Here is a 24,126-nt window from a genome sequence, read left to right as displayed (position 1 = left end):
GGACAGGGCACCTTCTTCTGGCCTCTGCGGGCACTGTAGGAAAGTGCCACACAGACATATGCAGGGTAAAGAGCCATACACATAAAAAAATAAAAATGAAAAAGTTAAATATTAAGGTAACAGTTTCCCTCTGGGCCAGGTGTGGTGGCATATGCCTTTAGTCTTAGTGTTTGGGAGGCAGAGGCAGGTGAATGTGAGCTCGAGGGCAGCCTGGTCTACCTAATCAGTTACAGGCCAGCCAGGATACCTAGTGAGACGCTGTCTCAAAAATAAATAAGCGAGTAAATAAACAAATACGTTGCTGCCTTCGGACCCTATTGCTTCTCTGGTGTGCTGGATGCCACGTGTAGGCCAAAGGCTATTGTGACACCATTGGTCACTAATAGCTCTGCCAGTACCTCTGTTTTTCATGCACTCAGGAATTAAAAAGGAGATTGGTATGTTTTATGTATGTGTCTTACCCGATGTATGTCTGTGCACCGTGTGCATGCCTGGTGTGCTTGGAGGCAGTTACAGCTGCCATGTGCATGCTGGGAACTCAACCTGGATCCTCTGCAAGAGCATCAAGTGCTCTTAACCTCTGAGCCATTGCTCCAACCCCAGGAATTCTTTCTAAAGAGTTATTTTATTTGAAATGATATGTATATATGTGCATCTAAATGTGGGTGTGTACATGTGAGTGTAGGTACCCATGGAGACCAGAAAAGGGCATCAGGCGCCTTGTCACTGGAGTTACAGGTGGTTATGAGCTGCCCAAGGTGGGTGCTAGGAATTGAACTTGGGTCCTCTGCAAAAGCAGCAAACACTCTTAACTGTCGAGCCATTTCTCCAGTCCCAACTCACTAAGGAGCTTTTTAAAATGCATCTTGGGTGATTCTACTGTCCCAAACCCTCAGCAGCTCCTTGCCCTCATGGAATCCTGCCCCTCAACGTGGTGCAGAAGGCCTTCAAGGATGCGAGTTGGGCTGCCTCTTTGTCTGATTTCCCATGTCACCTCACCTCACCTCCCTGTGACCTAGCGATACCAACCTCAGAGACATCACCCTGCTTTCTTCTGTCCTTTGCTCAGTGACTGCAGAGTCCTGAAGATCAAACTCAGGGCTTGACTTCTGCCTGCCTGAGCCCAGGTGTCAGGTGTCAGTTCTGGCTGGATTGAAGCAGCCCCTTTGCAGACAGGGAGGCTTGGGGGCCCAGGAAACTCACCATGTCGGAGGTTTATGAAAGTGAGACTCTCACCCCGCCCCCCCATGCTTGGTGTTTGAACACTTGGTTCCCAGCTGGTGGCGCTGTTTCCGAGAGCTGTGGAATCTTTAGGAGAAGTGGGTCTTTGGGGTGGCCTGAGGTTTTCTGGCCTTGGTCCATTTGTGTCTGCTCTTTGTTTCCTGGCTGATGAAGCAAAGTGACCAGGTGCCTCGCCCTTCTGTGACCACGCCTTCTACACTCAGATGGACAATATCGGTTTTTAAACTTCAAACTGAAACAAAGCCCTTCTCCTCAAGCTGCTGGTCAGACCCTGGGTCACAGGAGGAAAACAAGGAATAGAGAAGCCCACACGACTCACAGTGTCGTCCAGAGATTACAGAAACCCTTGCTCAGGGAGAGGAGACTGCCATGGATTTTGAGCACACAGCTTTTGTGCGATGCAGCTGTGTGTGTCCCCCACGCTTCTACACCAGCAACCAGCAAGTTGACAGGTTCTCCAGGCTGGACTGGGACGGAATCCTTACTTAATCTGCCATTGTGACATCTGGGGCAATGTGAGCCCCGGAAAAAGCCCACATTCACTCTGGTGTTTCCATTATAAACATTTTAATTTAAGAATACCGGTTAACACAGGAAACAGATTTAGTTCATGGAGTTGTGCACATGGTCACCTGTTTCACCGTGACACGTTAGTTCCCTCGTCACTTATTGGCACTGTTGAACAATTGCTGTAAACAAGATCACTTGGTCTTCGTGAGTCTGCGATGCTCGCTAGCTGTGGTTTTCTACAGGGAGCTGATATATTGTGTATAGATAAGTACAGATCTAGTAATTAGTACATTAATGGGCACAATTTTGCATGGTTACTGAGCATCAGTAAAAATTATAAAAACAAAACAAAACACCCATTTATAATAAAAAGGGAGGACTTCTAAGACTCGCTAGTACTGGGCCTTGTTTTCTGCAAAACTGACACAACAGGCTAGAGACGTTTACTAAACTCTACTATACTAATGCATGATGGGTCCACATCCAGACCTGCACACAGGCGCCTCTCTGTGGGCTCTGCCCTAGGCAGAAGCCTGTCCACCAGGCTTCCTGCATTTTCACTAGCCTTTTCTAAGTTTTTAATCATTTTGAGTTTTGTGGAAATCCTTTTCCTTGGGACTCTTTCAGTTAACCTCCAAAGATGACATCTCAGGAAAATACTGTGCCCAAGTCAAGAACTTGGGATGAATGGCATAAATTTTGTTTGTTTGTTTAAAATGAGAAGAACCGTCCCCAGGCAAGGGGTAAACAACACATCTGGATATGACTTTCTAGAGATGATTCCATTCTTCTGTCAGCACACCCTGTGGAACAAAGTAAAACATCAGCAACTCCCTCCGCTAAAGAGAGTGATTTCTGCTTGTGTCCTCGCTTAAGACCCTTGAACGCCAAGGCCCTGACTGAGCATTGTGTGTGCTGCTATGGTTCTCAGGAGGAGGCATGCTTGAACCAATGGGTGAATTAGGGTTAGCCTGCACTTTCCTTGTGTTTTTAAATAAGACCTTGAACCTTGGGGGGTATTCTGGGCGGACCCTGGTTCCCTGGGGAAAGGGCCGAGGCTGTGAACAAACGTGCCCTCTACACAAGCTTTCTCCTTTCCTTACTCTTCCTTGTTTGTGCTTGACTAGCTTTTCATTCTGGAGAATTCTGATCAGACACCCCTTTCTCCTTAAAGGTTCCTTGGACTTACTAATATTCAGCAAGCCTTGCTAGAGCACACATGCCACTCTGACTTCAGCATTAAAGGGTCTGTGGTTCCCAGGAGAGTGGGGTCCCCTGGGAGCAGGGGCTTTATCTCATGTTTGTATTCCTGGTGCTTAGCACAGGGCCTGGGACAGCACAGTGTTTCATGAAAGTTAGATGAATGAATAAATTATTGATGTGGAAATAAACATGCTGGTGGATGAAACCTTACAGGGAGGGAGGGAGGCAAACCCCATCACTTATATGGTTGTGGAAATGATCTTAAACACGGCTATGGAAAGGGATGGCTGAGTCTCAGACTGCAGGGCTGTGAGGCGACCTGGGACTCATGGATCGGCTGTCTCTATTAAGCATGTCAATGCCTTTCATCCTCAAGGCAAGTGCATTGATGACTATGCCTAAGGACGCATGGAAGCCAGATCTTTGGATGATTCAAGAGCAAAGGGCTGAACTGGGAAGCCTGGCATACCCATTCCTCAATGAGGGCTCCAGGATGCAAAGCAGATTTTGGGAGAAGACAAATCAGCCCCCTTCAGTCCATCTGTTAACTGCTGCCTCTCAAAGGATGAGGGGCTCTTCTCAGGAGCCTCTCAGGCCAAGTCAGCTCTAAGAACACCACGCCTCCAGCTGAGATGCTGAAGCCTGCATAAGCATTGGCTGCTGGCTGAGGGTAATGTAAGCTCCCAGTTCAGAAAAGGCCCAGGCTCTCAGTGGGGTGGCGTGGGGTGGGGTTGTGGGGCAGGGCAAGTCCAAGAACACCATCATGAACCAGCAAGCTGCTTTTCCACGTGTGTTGTCTTATGCCTTTATAATGAACACATAGCCTTTAGCAAGAAGTCTAGCAGTGGTCTCCTGGGATGGAAGAGCCCTGCTCTGGAGAGATGGGAGGGTGGATGAGTGAGAGCTAGACTATGAAGGTCCCAGAATGAGGGGTCACAGGTCAGAGGCCCTGTGGCTATGCTGCTCGTGTTCCTCCGTTCAGGCTCCAGAGGCAACTGCAGCTCCCACATGTCCCCTGGGAGCTCAGGTCAAGACTGACTCAGGGTGGAGAATGTCACCTAAGAACTACCACGGATGCCACTTAGAGATCCTCCAGGAGCACAGGTCAGTCAGGGACAGAATTTGCAGGCCAGGGACATCACCAAGAGCACAGGGCTGAGTGTATCTTGGTGTCTAGGATACCAGAACTACCTCCTCTCCCTCAAACACACTCCTTATCTCCCTACCTGTCATCTTCCTGAGAGCCATCCAGACCCTCACTAAGTCATGAGTGGGGCATGGAGCTAGGGATTTGGTGAGAAGCAAGGAGATTTGGTTCATGGAGGACAAGAGGACATCAGCATCTCCAATCCCAGAACAGGGTACTTGAGATGGACAGAGACCCAAGGATCCTGCCCGCCCACCTCAGAGCAGCTATAATGGCGTTGAGTGGCTTCTAAGAAACTGGTTGGTCCAGGGTTGGCAGAAATATGGCCTCATGGCCTTTCCTAAGACAGTGTCCAAGCTTACACAGAACTTAAGGGCTTTAACCAATTGGCACCATGAGTCCTGCAGGGAGGAAACTCAAACCCAGGTCCTCCTGACCCGCTCTTCCTCCACAGCCACTGAACGATGAGCCTGCCCCACAAATGACCCCTCAGTTAATGCATTCGCCTCTGATAAACTTGGAAGTGAAAATATGAATTAGGCAAACTAATCAGGTTGACACCGCTGACCAGGCTTTCTCTGAATGTCACAGGAACGGCTTCTTTACTTGAAGTCTGCTAAGATGTCACTGAAGATGTTCAGGAACAGGTGAGCGTGGTGATCCCTGAAGACCAGTGTGGGACGGAAACGGATGGACTTGTCACCACAGCCCCCCAGTACCACACCTGGAAGAAGAGCAGGGTTAGGTTAGGTGTGGGTGACTTGGGGGTCAGCAGTCCCTGTCATCTGCCCCCCCCCCATTGCTCTTTCCTGCAGGCCCCCATCCTCCTATTCATCCCTCCTTTCTCCCCTTCTCTCTTCCTTTACCTACTTTCTTCTCTCCTTCCCTCCTGATTTTCAATTTTATTTGTTGGTTTTCTTTCTTTTTTTGAAACAAGGTCTCACTGTGTAACCCTGGCTGACCTAGAACTTGCTATGTAGACCAGGCTGGCCTTGAATTCACAGAGCTCTGCCTGCCTGGGGTTAAAGGTGTGTGCTGCTAGGCCCAGCCTTCCCTAACTTTAAATGTCAGCTCTTCTCCTCCTCCTACTGGGTTGGACAGTAGAGAAATCTCAAGGTAGAAGTTCTTTCTTCCCGGGAACTCATGGTAAGTGACTACATTACGGAAGCATGTGCAGAAGGGCTAGGCCCTTACCGAACACGTGGACCTGCCGGTTTCCAAAGAGGGATTTCGCCGTGTGTACTGGGCATACTTGCCTGGCTTGCTCTTTTTCTTTGGAACTATTTTTCATGTTTAAGAAAGGAGGCTAAGGCAGGCATGGTGTCACATGCCTGTAATCCCAGCACTTGAGAGATGGAAGCAGGAGAATTCCAAGATCTAGGCCTAGGCTATACAACAAGACCCTATCTCAAAATATAAATAAATAAAAAGTTAAAAGCTAGGCTTAGGGGAACATGTCCATAACCCCAGCTGCTCAGGAGGCTTGTGAAGGAGGATCGGAAGTCCAAAGCGAGTCTGAGCTACAGGGTGAGTCCAAGGTCACTCTGGCCAATTAAAAGGCGGCAGGAGTGATGGGGGTGAGGAGTGAGGTGGTCCATGCAAGCCGAATGGCCTGAGTCCAATCCCCAGAACCCACATAAACGTAGGAGAGAATTGACCCCATGAAGTTTTGTCTTCTGACTTCCACAAGTGACTGTGGCCCTTGGACTCACACGTACACATATCACAGACATAATAAAAAATTCTTTAAAAGGAAAAATGGTGGTAGGCAAGCTAGTGGTAGGCTAGCTAAGTGGTACAAAAAAGGTGTTTGCTTCTGAGAAACCATGGTTCCTGGAAGAAGGACTTGGCCTTTGCTGTACCTGGTCTCACCGTTAGTTTAGTTTGCCTTCTCAGTGGGTGCCTGCATCACAGGAGTGGGTGAAGCAATCTTTCATGGGCTGGCGGGGTGTAGCCCAGTAGGGCTTGGCTATCCTATATGAGACTGTAGGTTCGATCCTCAGCACTGAACAAGCTAGGTGTGGTAGTATATGCCTGTAATGCCAGCACTGGAGAAGGAGAGGCAGTAGGATTGGGTGTTCAAAACTCAGCCGTGCAGTGGTGGCGCACGCCTTTAATCCCAGCACTTGGGAGGCAGAGGCAGGCGGATCTCTGTGAGTTCGAGGTCTACAAAAGCTAGTTCCAGGACAGGCTCCAAAGCTACAGAGAAACCTTGTCTCAAAAAACAAACAAACAAACAAAAAGTCATCCTCAATTAGCTACATAGCAAGTTCGTAGCAAACCTGGGATACACCACACGCTGCCTCAACACACAGGAAGAAGAAGAAATAAAGTCAGATGAGAAGAAGGCATGAATCCCACCAGTAACTTTCGAGAAAGGCACCGAGTCTCTTTATCCCACGCGCCTCCACTTTCCCCACCCTGTACCTAGCAAAGCTCGGCACCCACTCAGTAGAGCAAGAGACTGATGAGATAACTAAGTTCAGTGTCCCCTCCCACCCCCTTACCTTTGTTTCTGGCGGTTAGAATGAGTTTATTCCGTACAGATTCGTCTGGAGTGTCGAAGGAACAGAAGGTGCCTCGTCCTCTCGCTCTGCTGATGAACTGGGGGTACCGGGCCTGCAGCAGGAAGACAAACCCATGTCAAAGCTTGTTACCGGGGGACCCGCTGGTGCTGACACTCCTACACAGCTTTTGTGTGGGTGCTGGGAATCTGAACCACCTCCCTAGCCCTCTTGTTGTGAGAGAGGCTCAGTCTACAACCCTTGCTGGCCTAGAACTTGCTATGTGGACGAGGCTGATTTTCTCTGTCGCCTCAGTACTGAGATGATTGGAATGTGATACAGGCATGGCATATTACTTATTTTCCCTCCCTTCCTCCCTTTTGCTTGTTTATTTGTTTTTTTTTTTTTTTGAGACAGGGTTTCTCTGTGTAACAGTTCTGGCTGTCCTGGAACTCACTTTGTAGCCCAGGCTGGCCTCCAACTCACTTCCAACCACCTGCCTCTGCCTCCCAAGTACTGGGATTAAAGGCGTGCGCCGCCACCACCTGGCCATTACTTATTTTCTTTATTGATGACTTGTTGAAATAGTAGTATTTTGGACATCAGATAGGTTAAGTAAAACATATCATTAAAAATAACTTTACCTATTCCATTTTGCTTTTCAGCTGGCTTTTAAGATACTTAAAATTACAGCTGTCAGCCACACATCTGTAATCCCAGGACTTGGAGGTAGAGGCAGGAAGATAGGGAATTCAAAGTCATCCTTGATCCATATCACATTCAAGGCCAGCCTGGGTTACATGATACCTTGTTTCAATATAATAAAAAAACTACACATGAGGCTTGCAACAAACCCACTGGACTGTTCAGAGGAGGGAATCACGGCTATAAGAGCGTTACAGGAGGAGTCTTCTAGAAGGAATGTTTGAATTTAGTGTCAAGAGATAATGAGGGACGAGGAACGGGGTTGGCATGGAAGAATGGAGCGACCTGGTTTTGCCCACGCCAAGGCCGGGGAACCTGAAAACAGCAAAGCTAGCTGAGAACTGCAGGGCAGCAAGCAGTGCCAGGGCTGGGCCAGGTACCTGGAGATCCAGCAGCCCTGTGAGCAGGGTCTTCCCGGCATGTGCCACATTGCTGAGCAGGTCCTCCCGCTTGATGATATTAATGACCTCAGCCAGCAACAAGTTCTTGGACGGGTCTCCCAGCCAGGTGTTGAAGATCCGGTACGGCTAGAACGAGAGGGATCGATCGGAAGGGCTCTCATAGCCGAACACTTCAAAGGATGCCCTGCCCCTGGGCACACCTTTTCCCGCCTCTCTTTGATTCCACCCCTTTTACTCTGCCTGTTCAGACATAGCTCCATGCAGGTCTCCACATAGGGTCCTCACTGCCCAGGAGAGAAACCCAGTCACGAGTCAGCCTTTAGCTGAGCGGTCACTGTTTGCCACTGGAGGAATTCAATGAATAATTGATTCTTCTTGAAGTTTCCAACCCTCCCCTCTCTCCTTCCCCATGCAAAAAAAAAAAAAAATTAAAAAATTGTATATACCTCTGCATACACGTACATAAATGTGCATGTGTGCTCACATGAACATACATGTGTCCACACACACACATACACAAAAGGGGGTGGGGTTCGGTGCAAGGTGGCTCAAGCCAGGTCAACTGTCATCCACCTAGGGTCAAGTTAGCTGAGGAACGATGTTGTTCCTCAGGAGCTGTCTTTCCCTAAAGCTAAAGCTTATTGATTTGGCAGGCCAGCTAACCAGCAAGTCCCAGGAAGCTTCCTGCTTCTGCCTTCCCAGCTATGCTGGGATTACAAGTGTGCACTACCATGCCTGGCTCTTCACACAGGTGTTGGGGCTCAAATCATGTCCCCATGCTTGCACGGCAATCAACTCACTGACGGAAGCAGCTCCTGGCACCTTACACCTTTCCATCCCCAGAGAGGAAAGAAACTGAACCAACAAACATCTCAAGGTTGGTGCTATTGAGAGAGACCCGGTGGTCACATCCCCTGGGAAGTCTCTTGGGCCCAGAAAAGCCAAGTTTCTTAACTGCAGTGGTGTATCACCTCACAAAGGGGATGCTCTGAGAAATGCATTGTTCAGTGATTTTAACACCATGTAAACGTTCTCAGACAAACTAAAATGTCGTTATAATGTCAGAGACAATTCAATCTCGAGGGAGCACTGTGATAATGTGCACCCCACTGTTGGCCGAAACCTTGCTCTGTGGTGCACAGCTGTGCACACAACCATCTTCATTTTATACAGCAGGAAGTCGAGGTACAGGTAGGTTAGAAGATCCTAGCCTTAGCAAATGTGGCTCATCAATGGGGGCCCTGGGATTGCACCGTGGTCTGCTGACTCGGACATCATCTACTTTTCCTATCCATGAGTTCTTACAGTGGCAATGTTGCCAACTAAAACACTTCCCACCTCTCTTACAGTGTGGACTGGCCGTGTGACCAGGTTTAAGTCACATGTTAGAAATCAAAGAACTAGGCTGAAGAGATGGCTCAGCACTTACAAGCATTTGTTGCTTCTGCAGAGGACCAGAGTTCCCTACTTGGCACCTACACTGAGTAAGCACCTGTAAACTCCAGCTCCAGGGTTCTGAAGCTCTCTGCTGGCCTCTGCTGGCAGACACGACAATTAAATAAAACGTGTGTGTGTGTGTGTGTGTGTGTGGAGAGAGAGAGAGAGAGACAGAGAGAAAGAGAGACAGAGAGAGAGAGACAGAGAGAGAAAGAGAGAGAGACAGAGAGAGCAAAAGAGGGGGGATTTCTTTTTTTTCTTACCACCGATTAGAACTGACGTATGAAAGCTGGAATTCCAGCAGCCATTTGGACAAAGAAGCAACTTCAAGGATTGAAGCTGCACAATGCAAGGGTTTTGGACTCTTAAAGAATGTGTGTGTGTGTGTGTGTGTGTGTGTATGTGCGTGCACATGCATTTATATGCACACTTAAAAATTTGTAGTGTATGTGCATAGCTAACAGACGGCCCCTGTGAGACTCCTGACTATTCACTAACGGGCTCAGACCTTGGAGGGTGTTGTGATTTAAATGTAAAAGTGTCTCTTACAGGCTCATGTGTTTGAAAACTTACTCCCCAGCTGTGGTAGTGTTTTGGAAGCCTTAGGACCTTTAAGGAGTGGATCCTTGCTGGAGGAAGTGGGCACTGGGGATCCACCTCATGGTTTTATTGTCCAATGCCACTTCTGCTCTCTGTTTCCTGACTACAGATGCAGTGTGACCATTTGTCTCCTGCTCTTGTCACCATGCCTCTGGTCATGATGGATTACATCCCTTCAGATTGTAAGCCCTAATTCTTAAGATGTTCCTGTCAGGTATGGGGTCATAGCAATGAGAAAAGTAACTATGACAGAGGCACACTTGGCTTCTGCGCCTGGCTGGCCATCAGTGAAGCATTACAAAGAGAATTCAAGGCTCCATGGTTAGAGTATTGTGTGGATTAAGGGACCACCAGAAACGGACAGGCACAAAGTGGCCATTACACAGCAGCAGCTACTGACGTCATTACTACATGTGCCACCCAGGAGACCCCCTGGTCCCTTAGGTATGTATTGCAGCAACCATTTGCTCTGAACGAGCATAGAAAGCCAGGATACTCACAGCACTTGGCCGGAACTCCTCCTTGTGGAAGAAGCCCCCTGTCATCATCTTCTTGCTAAAGGACATTACATCAGCCGGGTCATCCAAGCCCCAGTGCTCGTGAGCCCAGAACTTGCCCGTGCAGCCCCCTCCAGTCTGAACTTCATCCACCAAGAAGGCACAGCCATGCTGCTCGGAGAACAGGGCAGGGAAAGACAAACGTGTAAGCCTCTGGGGACCTCCCCACCCAAGCTGGAGCCCAGCTGTGTGCCTCACTCTTGTGCCCTAAACGGCAAAGCCAAGCCCCATTCCCCAGCTCTGCAGAGCAAAACAAACAGCCTGGATCAGAGCTGCATCTGAACATGCCCTAGAATTGCCCCAATGGAACAAAATCAGAACATCGAATACTCCCCACACCATCTCAGGGCTCTGTGGCATGCGGCTGCTGTCCTGGGCTTGACTGCATCTGAAGGCAACGTGTGCAAGCTTGAAGCTGAGAAGTCATTCCGTCCACATCAGTTGCCGTGTTTTCTGCAGACGCACTAATTCCATATGTGTGTAAACTGGCTCGTGTCCCATGTGTCTTACCGATGAGCTGTCTGGTTGGGTATGTCCACTGTGCATATATACCTGTTAAGCATGTGAACATAAACTCCCCCACAGGCTCCTATGTTGAGCGTTTGGTCTCCTTCCAGGGTGCTACTAGGATGTTGTGGAAACTTCAGAAGTGGAGGAAATTGGTCTTTGTGGGGTTAGAGAATCTCCTGGTCACTTCCTGTCTCCTTCTATGCTTTCTGTCAGCTACAATCGAATAGTTCTCCTCTGTCACATGTTTCTGCTGCCACGGTTTCTGCTAAGCACGCAGGGCTGATGACTATGGCCTGAACCATCTGGAATGGAGCAAAGTCAGGCTTTTCTCTGGAGACTTACACTGTTTAAATCAAGGAATTTGGCTGCAGCGACAAAAAGCTAACACCCAATCCATTGGACTAAAGTCTTGATGCTGATCCTGCTCCCTTTATGCTGCTGACTATGACACAGTGGACTGAAAAACAAGGCAAATTCCAGAAACAGGAAGCAGGAGGCTGCAGCCATCTTAGGGATCTCCTCACTGGACAAGTCCCGATTTGCTGGCTAGTCTTTTGTCAAACAAACTAGAGTTATCTGAAAGGAGGGAACCTTAATTGAGAATATGTCTTCATAAGATCTGACATCTGACTATAGGGCATTTTCTTAATTAGTGATTGGTGGGGGAGGGTCAGGCTCATTGTGGGTGGAACCAACCCTGGACAGGCGGTTCTGGGTTCTATAAGAAAGTAGACTGAGAAAGCCAGGGGAAGCAAGCCAGTAAGCAGCACCCCTCCATGGCTTCTACATCAGTTCCTGCCTCCAGGCTCCTGCCCTGTGTGAGTTCCTGCCTGGACTTTCTTCGATGATGAACTGTAAGGAATATGGAAGCTTAAGCCAAATAAACCCTTTCCTCCCCAACTTGCTCTTTGATCATGGTGGTTTTGTCGCGGCAGTAGAAATGCTAACTAAGACACCAGAATAAAACAGTAGTTTGGGGGCTGGAGTGATAGCTTTCATAGAACTGTGGTTCAAGTCCCAGCATCCACATGGCAGCTCACAACTGTCTGTAACTCCAGTTTCGGGGGACTCTGATGCCCTCTTCTGGACTCTGCAGGCAGTGCATACACACGCTGCACAAACATACATGCAAGCAAAACACCCATATATATGTAAAATTAATTAATTAAAAGGAAAAAAAACCCAACAAAAAAACCCATACCAAACCAAAAATCTCAGTAGTTCCCAGTCTGGTCTTAAACTACATAACCAAGGGTAGCCCTGAACCTGTGATAATCCTCCTGCCTGGGCCTTCTGAGTGCTGGGATTGTAGGCTTGAGTCATCACATCCCATAAAACTTTGATTTTTCTTCAGTGCTGAGGACTGAACCCAGAACCTTGTGCATGCTACACAAATGCTTTACCACTGAACTACAACTCCAGCCCCAGGGGCTGATTCAGCAAAGTTATTTTAAATAGGAATCACCCATGCCTCCCAACTCAAGCCTGCCCCCACCTCAAATGAAACACAGGGCCCTATACAAGCTAGGTAAACCTGTGCCCATACTCCCTAGTACCAATCCATCTTCTCTGCCCTTGATAAGGTCTGCCAGTTTCTGCACACATGTAAGTTTTCATGGCCCCATGGCAGAAGTGGAGCCAACTTTTTGCTCTGGGAATCGAACTCGGAAACCGTCGTGGTCCTGTCTGGCTGGTTCCATGCACTCTAACCTTCCGGGCGATGTCTCTCAGTTTCCGGAAGAAGTCGTCTGAGGCATGATTGTCTCCGCCCTCAGACTGGATAGGCTCAATGATGATTCCAGCCACTGTTCTCTTCTTTTTCCGATATTTCACAATTAGATCTTCCACCTAGACCCAGAAAGGGAAAAGGTACTGTTCATAGATGCCCCAGAACAGTAGATTCCATGGATGGGCACTGGGGGGCCCTGGGAACCCCTTGAAGTCATATCGAAAGTGTGTCTGTGGCATCTCCCATCACAAGTGTGGACCTGTTAGGAGCCACACTCTGTGCGGGATGTATTCTGCTGTGACAGAAGCTAGCACCTATGGGACTAGCAATTCAGTCTTCTGAACCTTCCCTTTCTTGATCTGTAAGTGGGCACACATATTGCCCAGGCTGGCCTCAAATTTGTTATGTAGTGCTTGGCTTGGCGGTATGTACCTTTAATCCCAGTACTCAGGAGACAGAGGCAGGTAAAACTCTGTGAGTTCAAGGAATGCCTGGCACTATTGTCACTTCTGCTGTGCTGTTGGTGCTCTTTCGGCTTGTGTGCACGGGTCGTGGGCAGGCTAAGATAGAGCCTCATTTGAGAAGCTGCTGCGAAACCATCTGAAGCAAAAGCAGACTGCAGCACTGTGGCGGTGTGTTGTAGGGCGGGGGACCGTGCGGGTAAGAACGCTTAGAGTGACTTGAGAAGGTGGTCCAGGGTGCTAAGACATCCCTGGTTGGGTGACAGTGTACTGAGTCATACAACGGACTGAAGCAAATGCCGGAATGGCTGTACTGCAGGAACTATTAACTCTCTCACTGCTACAGCTGATGTAAAAATACCAACAAACTGATGGGACGTAAGGAAGGTACCCAACTTGTTCTGAAGCAGGTATTACAGATGATGAACAAATACCACAGTGATATTTACTATGTTTTAATTAGGATTCAAAATTTTTTTAAATTTATTTATTTATTAAAGACCTCTGTCTCTTCCCCGCCACCGCCCCCCACCTCCCTTCCTCTCCCTCAACCAAGTCCCCCCCCCTCAGCCCGAAGAGCAATCAGGGTTCCCTGCCCTGTGGGAAGCCCAAGGAACCCCCACCTCCATCCAGGTCCAGCAAGTTGAGCATCCAAACTGCCTAGGCTCCCACAAAGCCAGTACGTGCAGTAGGATCAGAAACCCACTGCCACTGTTAGGATTCAAAATTTAAAAAACAAAATAGAACAAAGCCCATGATTTAGTTTTTTATGCCTAACACACAGTGTTCCAGGAGCTTAATATGAATATTAATTACATGTTGAGACCATATTTTGATATAGAAGGCTCATAAAATGCTGTGTCTCACTTCTGGAGCTTCAATACTAGCGAGGCTGAGGCAGCAGTATTTCTCTTGGTCTTGAAGCCAGCCTGTGCTGAACAGTAAGTCCCAGGACAGCTGGGCTAGAATGTGAGACTACATCTCAAGGAACAAATAAAAGATGCTGCTCAAATAAATTCCATCTGTTTCTATTTATTTATTAAGTCAGGGTCTCATGTGTCCCAGGGTGGCCTTGAATTCACTATGTAGCTGAAAACAATCTTCGATTTCTCATTCTGAGCTCCTCCTAAGAGCTAGCATTATGGACATACACCTCCACACCTGATCTGATGTGGTGACCAGGACTTTGTGACTGCTGGGAAACACTTCCTAATGTTCCACCCCCAGTCTGCTTTTTGCTTTTATGGCTCTGGTAACTAAGAAATCTATAGCTGTCTATGTTACAAGACTGAGCTATGGTCTTGTCTCTTTCATTTATTGCTAAAGACCTACCACTCAGCACTCTGCTTAGCACCTGGTAGGTGTCTGATAAATATTGACTGAAAATGATGACACGTTTAAGAGGAAAGCCAGCAGAGTTATTTGAGCCTCAATGCAATAATAATCCAATATAGAGAATATAGCCACTGTTGCTCCAGCAGGAAATCACTTCCTATACTTTCCCATTTCCCACATGAGACAGGGCAAAGGTGGCTGTTTCTGGGGAAATGGAGATGTGGAGACAAGGGATTACAAGTCCTCATTCTTTCCTAGTGCGACTTCCAATGAAACTTAAAGAAGCTCTAGAACTCAGAGAAAGAATGCTAACCAGGAGACTGGCCCCACAGAGCCCTTTTCCTGCAAGACATCCATATTATTTAAATAAATCTATTCTCCCTTATTTTGAAGTCACTTAAATCTGTCTCCAAAGAAATGGTGGAGAAAATGGTACCAGAAGTGGGATAAATGCTAGGTAGCAAAACAATGCCTCTTGCCAGGCGGTGGTGGCGCATGCCTTTAATCCCAGCACTCGGGAGGCAGAGGCAGGCAGATCTCTGTGAGTTGGAGACCAGCCTGGTCTACAAGAGCTAGTTCCAGAACAGGCTCCAAAACCACAGAGAAACCCTGTCTCGAAAAACCAAAAAAAAAAAAAAAAAAAAAAAACCAAAAACCAATGCCTCTTGTCTCTTCCCTTATGGAGGAGCTCTTGAAGCATGAGGTCTCTGCATCCTTACTCCCTACCAGAGGGGCACTACCCATGTCCTACATCTGTCCTCCTCTGGGCTTGGACTCAGGATACAGAGAGAAACAGAGATGGAGGGAGGCTGTGGGGAACCAGGTTACCTCTTCTAGGCATCGGGCCTCCTCTTGCTGGTTGTCCTTCACGAACTCCTCCAGGGGGTACTTCAGCCGTGGGAATGGAGCAATGGGCCAGTCAAAGGAAGGGATGTCAATCTTGTGAATTGCTTTCGAGTGTGTGGTCGCTAAGCATCCTGAGCCCAGCAAAACAGAAGAGCAGATGGTTGGCTCGGGGCAGTAGCATAATGTCTTTAAAGAGGACGCGATGAGCTCTTCAGCCCATGTGTGTAGGACCTTGGGGAGGGTGTGTGTGCATTTGCTTTATGATCTGTCCCAGGTTAAACCCAGTTGCTGCAGAGGAGAGATGGCAGTTCAGCATCCTTGCTGTCATTAAATGGCATCAGGAAGTTACTCTCTTTGCTGATTTATATCCATATTTGCAAATGGGCACAATTATCCCCTCTCTGCAGGGAATTGAATGGAATTGGTTTGTTACAGGAGGGATGGATGGGATATTTTAATATTCTATGTTGTTGTTATTATTTTAATGTGTATGTATGTGTTTGTGTGACTGTATGTCATGTGAGTGTAATGTCTGAGGAGGCCAGAAAAGGACATGGAACCTCCTAGAGCTGAACTGACACGTGACTGTGAGCCACCTGACATGGATGCTGGGAATCAAAACCCGGGTCCTCTGAAGAGAAGCCAGCACTCACAGCCTCTGAGCTGTCTTTCTACCCCTTTGTATACTATATTATAAGAGTATATTTGCATTTTGTATTGTAGAAAAAAACTACAGGCACACAGTGTTTTTTTCAAAACTATATGAAAATATTTTATTCTACATGTATGAGTGTTTTGCATGCATGTGTGTATGTGGACTGTGTGCTGGAGGAGATCATCAGATCCTCTGGACCTGGAGTCACAGAAGAGTATGACCTGCCATGTGGTCACTGGGAACTAAACTCAGGTCCTCTGTAAGAACAACAAGTGCTCTTAACCACTGAGCCATCTTTCCAGCCCCCTGTTTTTATCAAAATTAAAATATTACATCTATTTATTTATTGGGTGGGTGCGTGTGCCAGTGTGTGCCTGTGGGAGGGGGATGACAGCCAATGGGAGTGCCATCCACCATGTAGGTTCTGGGGACAAGTTTGCACCTTCACCCACTGAGCCATTCAGCTGCCCTGCATGGTCACACGGCAATAGCCCATTGTGTGTATTGCTAACGGTTTCCTTGTTCTGAGTTAACCTTTGGCCTAGGTGCTGCTTAGGAAAGCTTGTGAGGCTCCGCAGACTTGAGGAATATGAACGCTGCCACACAGGGAGAGATAATCATGAGGAAAAAGTTTAGGGGGTGATGTGGGGAGAGGAGGCTGACCCCTGATCAGAGGACAATACTGAACTTCAGAACAACCGATGCCTTTGTTCATATTCCCTGTAAATATGCTGGCTGGAGACAGAGGGGGAAGGTACACACACACACACACACACACTTCTGACCCTCTGTCTTCTGTGACTGATGGTTTCCTAGATTCAAGGCAGCTTCAGGATCCAACCTGTCTCTGCTCATTAGCATCTATGGTGACAGGCAGCACAAAGTCTGGGGCCATACTCGGTCCTCCTTACCCATAGTCCTCCCGTGGAAAGCGCCCATGAAGGAGAGGATGCTGTAGTCAGGACATCCAGGACTCTAGAATGAAAAAAATGCAGGCACAAGTCACCACTGTGAGCACCGGGGACTGTCTGCTACTCAGTACACGCAGACAAAGATAGGTGTCCATCAGAGCCATGGTCCTTCCTGGGGTGTGTGTGTGGTGGGGGCAGGAACGTAAACTAGACGTTAGCAGTCATACCCAGCCTGCAAGAGGCCTGTTTCGTTTGCACTCTTCGTCAGCAGACTTAGAAGTTACAAAGTTAAAACAAAGAGGTTTCACATCATTGTCTGGGCTTCTTCCACAAGGTCTGCCCCAGGTGACATTTTCTACTTGGTGGCAGCCAGTGGCTGAGAGCGCCACAGTCCCTCTGCTGATTGGATGCTGCCAGCAGAGGGACCGGTTCTAGTTTCCTTGCTCCTCCAGTCTGCGCATGCTCCAGGCTGCCCTGGCCGCCACAGTCTTCCGCCGTGAGGCTGACCTGAGATGGGAACTGAGCTGTGGCTCTCACTGAAAACGCACCAGACAAGGCGTCTGGAGAGGTTGGCCAGGGCCGCCAGTGGGAGGAGGAATCCTATCTTTCTCTCTCCTCATGGCAGGCAGCTGCCACTTGGGTTCCAGAGAGTCAAGAACTCACTGCGTAAGTTTTAGCCTCTTTCCAGCTCCAATCAGATGAGGAGGTGGTTCCTATTCACTTACTTTAAAAATATTGATTTATTTAATGCGTTTGGGTATTTTGTCTGTGTGTCTGTGCACCACATGGATGCTTGGGATCAAGGAGGTCAGAAGAAGGCATCAAATCACCCGGGACTGTAGCCGCAGTTGTTTGGGAGTTGAACCTGGGTTCCATGTGAGTGTTCTTGATCTCTGAGCCATCGCTCCAACCCCAGAGCTGTGTACTTTACCCTCTATCCAGCGAGAGACTCCGAACAGGCTCTGGCTTCCTTGGGGAGAACTATTGCTGCCACACCTCAGATGCCTTAGCCCTGGATTCTGGGAAGTTAGAGGTCCCTGCAGTATTCTCCCTGAGAAAAGCTCCATGATCTCCTTCCACACATCCCAGAACACTCTCATTACTATTTCCTGTATGCCTCCTGATTGTAAAGGTAACAGATGGCCAAGCTAGGTTGGTAGCACAGGGCTATAACCCTACAGTACCCAGAAGGCAGATACAGCGGGATCTCTACACATTTGAGGGCTACAGGCTTCAGGTCAGCCCGGGTCTTATGGAGCTGTGCTACAAAACACAACAGAACAAAATGGCAACAGATACACATCATTAGGTACACTTCGATGTAGCTACTAAAAGTGAGGAATGAAGTCTAAAAATGTTGTTAGCCCAAGCTGCTCTCAGATTGCAAGTGAGAATGAACCCCATCTCTAGCGTGCGTTCTGAATTGGGAAGCCTGACATTTAGCTGATTTTTCTGCATGCTTGGACAGACTGGGTAATGTCCATCCTTTTTTTGTTGTAATTGCTATGAACACCAGTGGAGTGGACATTTAGTGCAGGCATTCGTGCTGATGGTTTGGGTTGTTCTAGAGCTGAGTGTTATGGGAATTTTGTCTGTGCTGTAGCCCGATGCCCAAAGGAGTAGGGAGTGGGCTGGAGAAGCGGGGTTCATATTCAGCTGGGAATTGAACTGCAATAGATCATGGAGTTCCCTGGCCAACTCTGGAGAAGGGAAAGAAAGGCCCTTGGAAGAGGAAGAAGCAGGGCCAAGAGGTTGTGGGGCACCTTTTTAAAAATTACTTAAAAAAAATACCAATCTAAATTTCCACTGCCTCCCCTACCACTCTCCACACACCCCACCCCCTCCAATCCTAAGAGAGGGCAATGCACCCTGCCCTGTGGAAAGTCCAAGGCCCTCCCTACTACATCTAGATTGAGCAAGGAATACATCCAAAGAGGATAGGATCCAAAGAAGCCAGTACATGCAGTAGAGACAAATCCCAGTGTCACTATCAGTGTGTGGGGCACTTTTGAGCCAGGAAGAGGACCATGGTGGTGTCGTCGTTGCTTGTGGTCATCTCAGGTTTTTATCCTTAATATTTATCCCCACGTTTTATTTTTATAATAAACGGTAAGGGAAATCACTATACTCGAACATATTCATGCGTTCTATATTCGAGCATATTCATGGTTTCTGTAGACAGTCAAATTCAGGAGGTTGTTCTGGGAGACTATTGGCCAATAGGAAGAGCGCTACTCAGCCTTGGACTAAGAAATGAACCCCAGGTAGCAAAGCATGGGGACTCCTAAGTCAGAAGGATGGGGGACATTCACCTAGTGGCTGGGGTAGGTCACCAAATGAGTGAGGGTGTAGGCCCAGCTACTCCTGCAAGATAGTTACATGGTGTGCGTGTGTGGTGTTGTGGGGTTCCAGTACTGAACACAGGTTGTCAGGCTCGGGAGTAAGCAGGTTTACTGAGCCCCTCTCTGGCTCTGCACTTACCTGGTTAACCATGCATGACTCCAGCTCCTCTTTTGAGAAACCTCTCTGGCCTCGTTCCTTGCTCTTCCAAAAGAGAACATATTAGAACAGAGACATGCTGGGGTCACAGGGGTGTTCCTACTCCCACCAAGGTGATGCTTAATCCAGACAACTTGAGTATGTTCCCATGTGTTGACTTAATATCTATCATGGCATGTCTAGAGAGACACATGACACTAATTGAACTTGCAATGGAATAAATGTAAGCATTGCTATATGATCTATTACTATTTTATCGGCAGCAACCAGGGGTTGTTGAAATGGGACAGTTTACTTCAGGAAGAATCGTGGCTGTAACCCTCCTGGCAGGAATAAAGATATTTGGCTGTCTGGCTATTAAAACAATGGACCCCCCCCCAAAATTGAAATTTCTCCTGGGGTCTCATGTTGTGAGTAAAAAGTGCCAAAGCCCAAGGGGCAATTAGAGGGGGGACTTGTCTCCTTGAGAAAGAAACATTTACAAATTATCAGTACCTTATAGAAGAGATTAGCGCTGGCAGTGGTGGGTGGGACCACGCCCTGTCCTGGACTGCTTAGTTTGCTTAGGTATAGAAATTTTTTACTTAAACCTGAGTCTCATGTCTGGACCTAGAATACAGACTTGGAGTGTGATCAGACCTCTTTTATTTGTCCCTCTTCAAATCCTCCCCCCACCTTTTTTGTGTGTGTTTGTGTGTGTGTGTGTGTGTGTGTAACAGGGTTTCTCTGTAGCTTTGGAGTCTGTCCTGGAAACTCACTCTGTAGACCAGGCTGGCCTCACACTCACAGAGATCCACCTGTCTCTGCTTCCCAAGTGCTGGGATTAAAGGCATGCGTTACCACAGCTTGTCTTAAATCCCCAGGTTTTGCTTTTAACTATTAATTTGTCTCTTTCATTAGCTTCTTGAGAACAGGTGGCCAAGCCTGCGTTGTGAGGCTCGACCCTAATAAGTCCATTAACATTGACAGCAGAATCTAAGCCTTTTGTGCGGCATTGCACTGGGGTGTTGGGAAAGCTCCAACGAAGCTCTCTGGAGCAGCAACCCCTTCACAGGGGTCCTCTAAAATCATCAGAAAACATAGATATTTGCATTATGATTCACAGCAGTAGCAAAATTACAGCTATGGAGTAGCAACAAAAGTAATTTTATGGTTGGGGTCAGTACAACACAAGGAGCTGTATGAAAGGGTAGCACCATTAGGAAGGTCGAGAACCTCTGCTCGAGATTATATCCAAGTTGAACACTGTGGTGGTGGGGAGTCAGAGCGGGGCTGCTCTTGCCCCAATGCTTACCCGGTACCACATGAAGATGGTCTTGAATGCATTCTCATTAGAGCAGGAGCCACAGGCCATGGTGATGAGCTGGGACATGCCTTTGGGTGCCACCTGCAGAGGGAGCCCACTATGAATAATTTGGACCCCATTTCTATTCCCAGGGCTGACTCTTCCAGCATTGGTGGGAGGTTGAGGGAAGCAGGGAGGGAACACCATGGATGCATCAGAAACAGCAGGTTAGAAGGGTGGGCTCAGTCTTTTTGGGGGGTGGAGAATAAACCCAGGGAGATCTTTGAGGTCAGCAGAGAGGAAAGAAAGTACGAGAAACGTCAGTGGAGCCCAGTCCAGTGTGGTTGTGTACAGCCGTCAATCTCAGCCCTGGCTGGGACTACACAGTGACACTCTGTCTCAAGTGTAACAATAAGGGGCATGTGTGAAACTATCAGTTCTGTCTGTGTCTCCTGAGGCACCTGTACTTCGAAGATGCTATGCCGAGGTTCTCAGTGACTTTAATACCTCGGCCAGAAGAACTGGAAAGGTCACTAAGGATGACCAAATCCCTCACACCAAGCTCTCACCACAGGACATGTGCACATTTTCCCACACATTGTTCTACACAAAAAACCCCTTCTTTCCTTCAAAAGAAAAGTTAAAAGCCTTCTTATGGCTGGAGATGTGGCTCAGTGGGTAGAGCGCTTGTCCGGCATGCACAAAGCCCTGGGTTCAGATTCCGAGCCCTGCATAAAATGGGTATGGTGGCACTCTCCTGTGATAAATAGGTCCAGGAGGATCAAAAGTTTAAGGCTATCCCCATAGTGAGTGTGAAGCTAGCCTGGGCTACATAGACCACGCATTTGAGACCATTCTGGGCTATATGAGCCCTGTTTACACACACATACAAAATTATGTATGAGAGAGGTAAAAAGTCAGTCATTTCAGCAAAGCTGTCTCTTATCACCTCCTCCCAATGCATTTCTTCCTCCTTCCTTCCCTCTCTCCCTCCTTTCCTCCTCTCATCCTTCCTCCCTCCCTCCCTTCTTCCCTCCCTCCTTCTGTCCCTCCTTTTCTTCTTTTTTCTCTTAACTTTGAGACAGGGAATCATGGACCAGACAGCTACTGCAGCAGCTGCCCTCTGCCCACCCATCCTCCCTGGCTATGGATCTCATCCTTCCTTGACCCTGCCATGGCCACTTCTGAGGACAGACAGGCCGGAAGGCGGACTATAAACATGGGCAGGGTTATCCCCCAAACTCACCGACATCAAGGACTCCCGGAGCTTGTCAACAAAATTCTCTGGAGGCAGGATGCCCAAGGCAGGTCTGTTGATGAAAGTACTCTGTAAAAGAACAGTAGACAGATTCATCAGCTCTCGGGGGGCCGACCCAGGTCCTGTTCCACACAGTGCCTTTATGTAGTTAAGGGGGGTCAAATAGGCTCTAAGTGGAACTGTGGGCTCATTGGTGTTATTTTAGTGTTTGGGGTGTTTTTCAGGGAGACAAAGTCTCACGTGGCACAGGCTGGCCTGGAATTCAATATTGCACCTTAATTTTAAAAGGTGGGGAGGGGCACTCTACGGCCACAACAGGGGCTGGAGAGCTGGCTTGGTGGGTAAAGCACCATGTAAATGTGAGGACCTGAGTTCAGATCCCAGAACGCATGTAAAGTTGGATGCGGTAGTGAGTGTCTATAATCCCAGTGTCAGGATACGAGGCAGAGATGGGAGAATTCTTGGAAGCTCAGGCCAGCTGCCTGGAGAGCACAGTGGGAAACAAGAGACTGTCTGTTCTTGTTGTTCTTGTTGGAAGACAGGGACTGACACCTGAGATTGCCGTCTGACCTCTACACATGTGCTGTGATGCATGTACCCCTGCACACTCACAAACACGCAAGTGCATGCATGTGCGTGTGTACACACATACACAAGGAGGTATGCTGGTGGAGCTGCCGAATAACAGAGAAAAAAGTCAGAACATCACAAGCATCTTTACTGTCTCCCATTTTCATAGATACGGGTCCAGAGAACTCGTCCCCTCTGCAAGGAAACCAACAGTATGAGTTGATGCTGAGCCGATGTTTGTTTCTCACATCAGAGAAGTGTAAGGACCGAGATCAAGTTGTTTGTTCAGAGATGAGTCTGCACTGCCCCATGGCTGCTGGGAGGTCCACAGGCTGAGAAAGACGGCAGGAGCACATTTCCAGAGAAAACGGATATGTGCATTGACTTTCAAATTGTGATACAAATTTACCTTCAAACGGCCTCTGGCTGAGGGATAGTATTGCAAGCCCCTAAGTGAGGCAGGTCCCATATTAACAACTTCAGGGGCTGGAGCTGAGGTTCGGGTGGTAGAGACTCGCCTAGCAGGTCGGAAGCTCTATCCTCAGCACAACATAGATCAGGTGTGCTGGCACACCTCCATAACCCCAGAACTGGGGAGGTGGAGGCAGGAGGGTCAGAAGCTCAAGGTCAGCCTCACCTACAAAGTGAGTTTAAAGCCTGGCTACATGAGACATTATCTCAAAAATCCCCAAACAAAACAAAGTTAAAATTATTAATGGTAAGTCATTTAAAACGAAGCCCCAACGACTTTATCTTTAAAACGGAGAGAGCACGTTGTGCCCATCTTTGCGTACAAGAGTTCTAGGAACACTCTAGGAGGTTGTGGCTTCCCACCTGTGGCCCTCCTCCTTGCCCCACTCCACCAGCAAAAAATGATCCCAGAGAGCGGGCAACAGTGGACCAGGAGGAAGCACAGAGCATCTGTCACCCACTCCCTGGTAGTCACTGGTCAGATGAGCAGATGAGTATGGGGGGAAGGGGAGTGGCATACTTTACAGCCAGTGAATTCAGAATAGTCCAGGATTTCAAGAGAACGATGAAGGAAGCACTCTGTGCTCAAGGACACAGTTGGAGGTCGACCTGGAGCCCAAGTCCCTTCCTTGTCTGGGTGCTGGAGCTGGCCCTCATGCTAATGAGGAACACACTGCAGTGGACTAAGAGCAGAGCCATCCTGGGGATTCACCCTCTGACACACACCAGCAGGGACTGGCAGCAGAGAGGCTGCTCAAGGGGTAGAGTGAGGTCACTCGGAAGTGGGCCTGGATTGTAAACTGGCACACTGAACGCAACTTGGCACCTTGGCTTGGATTCTAGGGCACATCACAAAGAAATGCACTGTGTAGACTGGTGAGTTCCAAGTGGAGGCTGTGCCCGGTCCTGAGCAGCATCAACCTGCATGCGTCATTTGGAGAATGACCCCCACGACGGGCAGCTGGAGAAAGGAGGCACGAACTGTCTTCGCAGTTTGTAAATGAAAAAGTAATCTCTTGCTATGAATAAGAACATTTATTATAAGCTGGGCGGTGGTGGTGCATGCCTTCCATCCCAGCACTCGGGAGGCAGAGGCAGGTGGATCTCTGAGTTCGAGGTCAGCCTGGTCTACAGAGTGAGTTCCAGAACAGCTAGAGCTACAGAGAGAAGCCCTCTCTCAAAAAACCAAAAACCAAAAGGAGGAAAAAAGGGACACTTTTTATAAAAAGTAGGAATTGGGCAGGGTGTGGCATAGATTCCTCTCAAGCTCAAGGCCAGCCTGGAGTCCAC

General features: G+C 48.3%; 1 protein-coding gene across 3 annotated transcripts in view; it reads right to left on the bottom strand.

The window, feature by feature from the left end:
• Nucleotides 1–1,792: 1,792 nt before the first annotated feature.
• Abat (4-aminobutyrate aminotransferase) overlaps nucleotides 1,793–24,126 on the bottom strand; it is a 94,118-nt gene continuing 71,784 nt past the window's right edge. The window contains exons 7-17 of one of the 3 annotated variants that reach the window (XM_041676122.1): nucleotides 21,784–21,864; nucleotides 20,547–20,639; nucleotides 19,235–19,297; nucleotides 16,754–16,817; nucleotides 15,170–15,318; nucleotides 12,527–12,664; nucleotides 10,250–10,417; nucleotides 7,692–7,838; nucleotides 6,610–6,721; nucleotides 4,671–4,826; nucleotides 1,793–2,555 (exon numbers count right to left, since the gene is read on the bottom strand). In XM_041676122.1, the coding sequence (XP_041532056.1) occupies nucleotides 4,705–4,826; nucleotides 6,610–6,721; nucleotides 7,692–7,838; nucleotides 10,250–10,417; nucleotides 12,527–12,664; nucleotides 15,170–15,318; nucleotides 16,754–16,817; nucleotides 19,235–19,297; nucleotides 20,547–20,639; nucleotides 21,784–21,864 (1,137 nt within the window). In that variant the 3' untranslated portion in view covers nucleotides 1,793–2,555; nucleotides 4,671–4,704. Of the gene's footprint in view, nucleotides 4,827–6,609; nucleotides 6,722–7,691; nucleotides 7,839–10,249; nucleotides 10,418–12,526; nucleotides 12,665–15,169; nucleotides 15,319–16,753; nucleotides 16,818–19,234; nucleotides 19,298–20,546; nucleotides 20,640–21,783; nucleotides 21,865–24,126 lie in introns of all 3 variants that reach the window. The other 2 variants (XM_041676120.1, XM_041676121.1) reach the window with 2 other exon arrangements.

The sequence above is a fragment of the Microtus oregoni genome, unplaced genomic scaffold (assembly GCF_018167655.1).
Source record: "Microtus oregoni isolate MIOR12 unplaced genomic scaffold, Mior012 000027F_ref0000203, whole genome shotgun sequence".
Lineage (NCBI taxonomy): Eukaryota > Metazoa > Chordata > Mammalia > Rodentia > Cricetidae > Microtus > Microtus oregoni.
Note: the sequence above shows the minus strand (reverse complement) of the source record. Positions and strands in the feature narration are given on the sequence as shown.